This window comes from Oryzias melastigma, linkage group LG4 (genome assembly GCF_002922805.2).
Source record: "Oryzias melastigma strain HK-1 linkage group LG4, ASM292280v2, whole genome shotgun sequence".
NCBI classification, from domain to species: domain Eukaryota; kingdom Metazoa; phylum Chordata; class Actinopteri; order Beloniformes; family Adrianichthyidae; genus Oryzias; species Oryzias melastigma.
Window position 1 is genome coordinate 28,026,791 of NC_050515.1, and position 8,811 is coordinate 28,035,601.

At 38.2% G+C, this 8,811-nt stretch overlaps 2 protein-coding genes across 2 annotated transcripts in view; both read left to right on the forward strand.

Annotated features, from left to right (window-relative positions):
* commd2 (COMM domain containing 2) overlaps positions 1–3,797 on the forward strand; it is a 4,505-nt gene extending 708 nt beyond the window's left edge. The window contains exons 2-6 of the mRNA XM_024258744.2: positions 309–386; positions 1,164–1,246; positions 2,312–2,386; positions 2,468–2,566; positions 2,690–3,797. Coding sequence (XP_024114512.1) covers positions 309–386; positions 1,164–1,246; positions 2,312–2,386; positions 2,468–2,566; positions 2,690–2,893 — 539 coding nt within the window. The 3' untranslated portion in view covers positions 2,894–3,797. The remainder of the gene's footprint in view (positions 1–308; positions 387–1,163; positions 1,247–2,311; positions 2,387–2,467; positions 2,567–2,689) is intronic.
* Positions 3,798–4,003: 206 nt separating this feature from the next.
* Positions 4,004–7,677, forward strand: mrpl55 (mitochondrial ribosomal protein L55). Its single transcript, XM_024258748.2, has 3 exons — positions 4,004–4,224; positions 4,334–4,547; positions 7,438–7,677. The coding sequence occupies exons 1-3, from the start codon at positions 4,175–4,177 to the stop codon at positions 7,585–7,587; spliced, it is 414 nt and encodes a 137-aa protein (XP_024114516.1). The 5' UTR covers positions 4,004–4,174; the 3' UTR covers positions 7,588–7,677.
* Positions 7,678–8,811: the final 1,134 nt, after the last annotated feature.

The following is an 8,811-nucleotide window of genomic DNA, read 5'->3' on the forward strand; positions in this document are numbered from 1 at the left end:
AAAAAAAAAAAATAAAAATAAAAAAATAGCGGGGTGCACGCGCGAATCTCAATAAAACAGCTTTCAAAAACAGGGAAATTGCACAGACATCAGTACTATTGCAATGAAAACATTTTTAACTTAAAATAAAAACTCCATCTCTGCAGTAGGGGGTAGTTAAAGGTGGTAAACCTGGGAGGGCGGGGGGCAGCTCAGGCATCATCCCTCCCTGAAAAATCTCTATTTCTACATTGACAGTAACACCATTAATATGTACTTAAATTCATGTTTACAAGCTGAATGCATCATGGTGGCTGTGTTTCCTTCAGTGGTGGGAGAGTTCGGCCGCATCGCGCTGGAGTTCCTGAGGAGAGGAACCAGCCCGAAGATCTACGAGGGAGCAGCCAGTAAGACTCGACCAGAGATCCTCTATGTGGACAGAAGTTCACTCTGTCAGAGATCCTCTGTATCACAGTCTGACACTTGATTTAAGAAAGGAAGCTGCAAACAAAACTTTGGCAAGAATAATTCTGAGCTGATTACACAGAATGTGAAACATAAATTTTGACTAAACTTTATATGCATTTGTATATCACATTTAAAGTATAGAGATAATTCAATGTGCTTATATTGAATTAGTCAAATTTTGAAAAAAATGGTGCAGCAAAGGAAAAACGTGACGCTGCTTAAGCGAGTTCATGAGTCTATGCTTCTCTGAGGGGTTGAAGACTTACTTTGAAGCTCTTTGAATTTTAAAGAATGCATGAAGTGTCTGGGGGTTCTGAAAGAATCCGAGCTTTCAGCTTTACACGCTTAAAATGTGAGCATATTTACAGTTCTCTCATCTGTGATTATCTGACCTTGATTAGTATGAATCTGCATGAACTTTTGCAGTTCTTCACTAGAAACAGTGAAAGAACATGCATTTCCAGCAGATGATTCTAAGAAAACATTTTGTTTTTCACATCACTGTTGCCATAAAAATGACATAAATTTAGCATTTCAATTGGGAGGAGCCAGAAGTTAATGTTGACATCATACTCTGACTAGAACTGACCCATCTTTGTGGGTCAGTTCTGCCTGATCTGAGTTAGGATTTCCTCTCAGCCTTCATTTGGTGGAAACTGTCATGTCAACAAATTAACAAAAGATATCTGCAGGACTGACAGCTTCTGTGTTTGCAGGAAAGCTGGGGGTTTCTGTGGAGGCGGTGCAGCAGGGGGTGGAAGGCCTAATGTTCCTCTTGATGGAGAGCTCCAAACACACAGTGAGCCCCACACGTGCACACTCATGCACAGATGGTCAGATATCCGTGTGAAGCTGTGTATGCCATTATGTCTGTTTTCAAACATTTTTTAAGAAGTAGTCTTGACTACAAACAAGTGCAGCAAGTGTAATCTCATATATTAGTTATTTATTCACTTACAAAAATATATTAAAAAAACAGAAATGCAACACAAACTCTTAATCTAGATCAAATTATCTAAAAAATAATCCATTGTTTGATTTTTGAAGAATGTTTTTGTATGATGATGCAGAAAATAATGATTACTCTACAAACAAATGAAGAACTGTGTCCCTTACAGACCAGTTACTTCTTCTTTAAGAATCCTCCACTTGTTACCTTTATTAATATCACCTGTTTGAACTGGTTATCTATATAAAAGATACAGAGCGGCAGGAGTTCATTAAAAATTCAACTCTGAGTTGATGACAGGACTGTTGGTGCAGAGTATGCCCGCCCCTACTTCCCATCATCCATCTGTTTACACTTTCTCCTGCCAGCTTACAGCCCCACATACCCCCAACCTCACTTTAACGGTGAAACAGAAGTAGCAGCAATTTTGGAGTTATCCAGCCGCACAGTTTCAATCCAGATTCCATCTCAGACGAGGAAAACTAAGACAGTCATGGATCTATTTGTCTACAAGTGGATGCATCAGAATGGAGCGGAGCGTGGAGTGTGTTTTTTGACGCCACAGCGCTTCTTCTCAAACTGATTTTTTTTGTCCTGATTCATAACCATTTGAAGAAAGAAATTCTCAGAAATACAATTTTAAGCTTAATTACCAGCATATATGTCCTCCGTCATCAGAAAAATGCCACAAAACATTATTTTCATTAGAGTGGATCTTTAAACATGTTTACACACTCATAACATAAAACACACGGAAGCTTACAGCTGGTGCACACACCCAAAAAAAATCATGATCACTTTGAGGTTTTTCAGCAGATCATGAATCCAGAGGTCCTGAAGTTTGTTTCTTTCCTACAGAAGTCTGAACAGGTTTCTTAAAGGATAAACATTTGACCTAGTTCAGTGTGTCTGCAGATATCTGAGGTGGACTTCGTGGACTCTGTGCTGGTTCTGGGCTTCGGTGAGGAGCTAAACCAGGTGCTGCTGCAGGTGAGTTGCGATGCTGTGAGGTATAAGTGAAATATAATTGTTAAAGCTGCTCCCGTGATGACAGTTTCAGTTTCTATGCAGCTGTATCGGGATAATCAGGCGCAGATTCGCAGAATCCTGAGCCAACTGATTCCAAGTCAGCCGTCCTTCCATCAGCTAGAGTGGAGACTAGATGTGCAGGTGAGACTCTTTAGGGAGAACGGTCAAATCTAGATCAGAAACATCTGGATCTATATATTCTTTCTTGAAGTAAACCTCTCTGATTCAGGATTCTGGACTAGGTATCTGATTTCTGTGTTCCAGGTGGCTAGCCGCTCATTACGGCAGCGGCTGGTACCCACGGTAACCATGCGTCTGATGCTGTCAGAAAGCGAGGAAGGCAAGCACAGTACCTGGGTGCTGCAGACAGACCCCAGCACCCTGCTGCACCTGATCTCCACTCTAGAAGCCGCTCTGGCTGCCGTGAAGACCAGCCACTCTCGCCGCATCCTGAGGAACATCAAATAACTCGCCAGAGCGCCGTTGAGTCACATGGGAGGGGCTTAGCTGCATCTCTAACAGAGCCTTTTTCAAAAAAATGCAGAAGTCCAGGTCTGAAAGTTGGAGCCAAGAGACAAGAGAGGACTTTGCACAGGTTGGGGAATGTGACCATGAACACTTCAGTTGGCGGAGCTGCAGCTGGACCTCCAGGTTGGGAGGTACCTGCTCAGAAGTTTTCTGTACAAGTTCTGAAGCTCTGTTTTTGGACTCTGAGTCAACTGACTCGCGTTACCGCTATGGAGGCTGTTCCTCCTCCTTTGGAGTTCAGCTGATGTTTGCCTTCAAGCTTCTGGTCTTGGGTCCAAACTAAAACAACAAATAAACAATTTCTACATAAATCCAAACTCCCTCATTGTTGTGCAAATGTTCCAAGCTGCTGTTTTTCAAACACTGATGCATATGTAAGCACGTTTACACATGAGCACGCTTAAACGGTCTAAAGCTGTGTTCTCTAGCAGCTGCAATTAGAAAATAAAGTTACAAATAAACATGACTGAATCCAAACTTCTGTTATGAGTTCATCAAAATCATTGTTTTAATATTTAAGTCTTTATTGATTTATATATACTGCATAGACACATGATTGGGGTTTTTATAGGGTTATGAGTATTATTGGAAGTTTGGGATTTGTGTGAACTTAAAGTTTTATGGAATTGATAAAATCTTGGTAATTATTGGAGCCAAAACAATTTTTGGTATCTGAAATTTTCTGATTGTATATGTATGGTTTTCTATGTCAAACAGAGCTGAAGAGTCCCGCTGGGCTGGTTTTTAAGAAGAAAAGAGAACTGGAACACTTCAGCTAAAGTTTTCATCATATTCCTGTTCTGCTAAAATAAAAAATAAAAAACAAAAAACAGGCTGAAACGAAGGAAAATATCATTTTTTGTCTCATTTTGGGGTTACTACAAAGCTTAAATCCTTTTTTTATGTTAGTCTCTTATAAACTCTCTTTAAAATGGCTCAAAAAAACACCTGGTTTTGACTTTATTTTAAATTTTGCTAGAACAGCCTCGGAGGCGGAACTATCATCAGCTCCTCTTGTTTCATCCGGGCATCTTTTTCTGTTGACTTCCGGTTGTTGACCTTCTGACTCTAACGACCAATCAGCGACCGATTTAAGATACAAACACCAATCAGCGCAGAGTATTCTCCACTAACCGGATCATCCCGTGCCGGACCTTCTAACGGGAGCGGTCCTCCCCTGCAGGTCCTGACGACCGGCTCTGGGTCGGTTCTGAGTTCGGGATGGCGAACGTGCTGTTGAAGCTAGCTGGCGGTCCTCGTGTTGTCACGCGGTGAGTTTTGGCTCCACCTCGAGTCACTGAGGCTCTCTGGTTCTGGTTGTTAGAGGTTAGTCTGGAGCTCAGTGGGCTCAATTGATGTCATGTATCCGCGTGTGGGCAGCCTTCGCCCCTTGACTTGTCTTCAAGGTCGTTCTTCGGTTCCGGAGGTCCAAGCAAACCACTTTCACGCTCACGCCGCGCTGCTAAACTCCAACCGGTCGTCGGTGGTCCGCTGCGGCCGGCAGAAATACGAGAGGCTGTACCCGGTGATACTGGTCCGTCCGGACGGGTCCACCATCAACATCCGGTACAAAGAGCCCAGACGGATCCTGCAGGTCAGAACCTCCGAATCCCAATTCACTAAAATACAGCCCAAATGGAAATCTGATCCAAAGAAACTTTTCATTCAAAAACCCAACTTCTGTCAGAGGTTCACGCCCAACACCTGACAGCTTTGTAACAGAACAGTTCGGGACTGATAAACCACCCAGAACACGAACGTTTTTAAAGTAAAAACTGGTCAAGAGTCAAACTCATTGTGTTAAACAAATATTTATTATTAGTAGTGTTACCGTCATATTTACAGACATGTGGAGTTCCCTTAGGGAAGTTTCCTTGGGCCTTTGCCACTCTCATTCTTTATAATTACCATTCTTTATTAACGATTCACCGCATGCTTTAAATAATTTCAGTGCAAGATCGTATGTGGCAGATAGAACTGTACTTTCTTCACTCACTATAACTGAATGATGGAGAACAAACTATAGATAGTTATTGTTCAGATTTGTAAAATTGATGTTGAATTATGGAAAATCCAAAAGTATCATGTTTAAGTCTGGAAATAAAATAGAGATAATAAGTTCTGTAGATCAATTCAAAGTCAGGACAAGGAGAAAGTCCTGAAGGTTGAAATGCTTGGGCTTTCTGGTTTTAGTGATTGAGACAATAAAACTGTTTCACTGATTCAAGGGATATGTTGGATTAGATGTTCCTTTTTTTCGCCTTTGTTACTGGAGTGTTGGTAACGGAGCCACAATTCATATCTACCTTCAATTAATGTTCATCTGTTTGGTGGATGCAGCTTAAAAAACATTTGCAAATGCCAAAAAAGTGTAGGCTGAGTGTAGAAAGCATGAAACTTGTGGCTCAGAGCAGGCATGAGATTGACATGTCGTTTATGACAGCAAGGAGTCAGACTGTCTACACCAGGGAGGGCCAACTACGGCCCAGGGGCCATATGCGGCCCGTTAAACTATTAAATCTGGCCCGCCAAACTGGAATTGATTATATTGACAATCAATATAAATGTTTTATTTTTCTTGTAATTCTGAAGTCTACAAATAGATTGGCTTTTCTTAGGTGTGGAAAATGATTCTGCATTCATATGGAGTTGGAAGATTTGTTGTTTTTCTGACGTTGGTGTCAGTCAGACTGATGCGTTTATGGTTTTTCCAACACCACATGAAGGCAGTTTTTTATCAATACTTGCATTTTTACTTGAGGGACATCAACCTAGTGGTGCAACTGGCAAAACAGACGAACAAACACAGTTTTAAAGCAAAAACTCCAAGATATTTCCCCTTGAAATTAAAAATGTAATCTAAACGAAAGCATGTTTTTGTCAGATTACGTATTATTTATTTGTCTAATTCAATTCAATTCAATTCAATTCAATTTTATTTATATAGCCCAAAATCACAAAGAGATTTGCCTCATTGGGCTTCAAAATATAAACAGTTGTTAAAAACTAAACAGACTACATAAACTGGTTATCCCTGCCCTTAGACCCTCCCTCCCGGTAAGAAAAAACTCCTAAAAAACCTGAGCCAGGAAAAAAAGAAGAAACCTTAGGGATTCCCACATGAAGGAGAGATCCTATCCCAGGACGGACAGGCGATACCAGAACAGTTAAAGAAAAATTAGCTTCTACAACTACGAATCTAAGAGTTCATTCAGATAGAGCTGAGGGACAAGTGATGATGAAGTCCATAGTCAAGATGAAGCATAATGAGGTGGATTACCAAAACACTCCCCACATCTGCTCCTGCCCGGCCCTTCTGTCAAATTTCTGAACCCTTTGCGAGTCAAAAACTTTGTGACCCCTGTGTCTATACCCTCAATTCCACTGAAATGTTCCCCAAACGCAACACTATGAAGAAGTAGAATTTAATAATCAAAAATTGTTCAAAGATTAAAAGAATTGTTCTAAGAATTCAAACACATAAAGAATTTTCATATGAAATTAAAGCTGAAGTTAGAATTAACTAATATTTAGAAAAATGATTTTATCATTTGTGGATGTGAAAGAATAACAATAAAACATATTGTTTTTTTAACTTTACCTTAATGAAAATGGATACACATACTGATATTTAAATCATATTTTTGAGTGTTTTTAGAGGGAAAACAATATATACCCTTGTTATAATTGTATTATTATATACCTGATATTTTTTGCCAAATTGAATTCTTGAAGGTAAAATTGCTCTATTGCGCAGTCCAAAATGAAAATGTTATTTATTTATTTATTTATTTATTTATGTATTATTAAAGTTCTTTTTTTAAATTAATGTTCATTGCCATGCATGCTGAGTTGTTTTTTATGCTTCATATTAGCCAAGCTAATGCTACAACTGTTAGCTTCTTCACAATGTTTTAAAAGAGCTGGAACTTTGAAAGCTGCTTCACTAAAAAGTTCTACAAAGTAAACCAGATGATGGGATCTAGACCTAAATTTTACAGTTGTAATGTCTATTTGTAGATGTACAATTACCCTTTGTTATTAGGAACTCAGAGAGCAGAATTATTAGAACATTTTTTAATCAAATTAATTTTTAAAAAGCTGGTTTCAAAGCTTTAATCAGAATAAATTCATTCAGATTTCTGTTTTTTTGACTGAAATCATTTTTTTCTGTGATGCAGCCTAAACCAGCATTTAGAACTGTTTCATGTGACGTCTCTGCTTCTGCAGTTTTCTCCACAACATCATAATTTTACTCACTGATAAGATTGAGGGTTTCTAAATCTTCTGATCATAGATTTTAAATCTACACATTGCTGCTCTCAAAACTCATTATTTGATCTTCTGTCACCTTTGGGTTTCACTTTAATTTCTTTGCCTTTTTTGTGTTAATAATCACAATTTAATAAAGCAAAAATCCTCTGAATTGAATCGTTTAGCCACCCTCTGCATCACATGACCATTTCTTCTTCTGTGTTTGAAAGATGCCGATAAATGTGGCGACTTTGTCTGAAGAGGAGCGCCGGAGCCGACTGAAGAAGAAGGAAGTGAAGGCGCCCAAAAGCCAGACAGCTGAGGTGCAAGAGGATGACTTCAGCGTGGAGCACTACAGCCACCTGTGGAAGAAGAAGTGATGCACCTGAACGCAGCAGCGATGGAGAACTCCAACACAGGGACTGTGAAATGTTCAGGAACTCCCTAAAAATAAAACAAATGTGCAGAAACTTGAGAATTCCATGAGTGTTTCCACCATAAAGATGAATGTCCTCATATTGATTAAATCTCTCCATATTAGAGAAATGAGGCCTCATTAAATTCTCCAACCTAACATTAGTGGTGCCACAAGAATTGTGAACAATTGTGGAGCTATCCAGCTGTACAGTTTTGATCCAGATTCCCTCTTAGATGAGGAAAACAAAGACGTGCTATTTGTCTGCAAGTGTCTGCATCAGAATGGAGCAGAGCAGGGAGCTTGTGACCCGCTCAGTGGATTTTCTTTCATAAAACATTCTTTTATAAATAACATTCTGTGTCTGCTCCTGATTTATAATCATTTGAATAAAAAAATACTCAGAAATGCAATTACTGTGGTTAATTTTCTTAATATATGTGCTCCACCATCAAATATTGCCACAAAAACGTGTTTGAAAACACCAGAAACACAAGTTTCATCAGTGTGTGTTCTGAATGTTTTGTCATATTTTTCTAAAAGTTTCCAGAGTTCAAATATAAATAATGAGTCTACCTCACACAGCAGAGTCAGTGAAATTTAGTCACAATTAAAATGAAACACAGCAAAAAAGAAGCACTGTTATAAATACAAATAAATGATGTAACAGAAAAAGGAAAAACTTCAAATAAAAGAAAATAATGTTGCAAATAAGAATACATTTCACAGATAAAACACTGAAAATAAAAGAAACAATTTTGCAAATAAAAGAAAAAATGTTGCAAATAAAAATAAATTTCACAGGTAAAATGAAACACTACAAATAAAAGAAACAATGTTACAAAAACATGATATCAGATAAAAAAAAACACTTCAAATAAAAGAAACAATTTTGCAAATAAAAAAAATAATTTTGCAAATAAAAATCAATCATATCACACATAAAAAACAGCAATTAAAAGAAACCATGTTGAAAATTTAAAAAATGATTTCACAGAAACATCATCTGAAAAAAATTATGTTACAGATAAAAAAATAGCCACTACATATAAAGAAGCAGTGTTACAGGGCCTGTGCTTTTCCAATCTTGTTATGTTCAAGCAAGTTTCTGTTAGATAACATTATTTAGGTTTTTTAAACAATTTTTATGTTGTTGGCATTCATCTATTATTTATTCAAGCAGGATATG

What these genes read in the sequence shown, in the direction of transcription:
- mrpl55 (XM_024258748.2), top strand. Translation starts at nt 4,175, where the DNA reads ATGGCGAACGTGCTGTTGAAGCTAGCTGGCGGTCCTCGTGTTGTCACG. An exon ending in GGTCCTCGTGTTGTCACGCG is followed by an intron (nt 4,225 to 4,333) that starts GTGAGTTTTGGC and finishes GCGTGTGGGCAG; the next exon opens with CCTTCGCCCCTTGACTTGTC. An exon ending in AGCCCAGACGGATCCTGCAG is followed by an intron (nt 4,548 to 7,437) that starts GTCAGAACCTCC and finishes TGTGTTTGAAAG; the next exon opens with ATGCCGATAAATGTGGCGAC.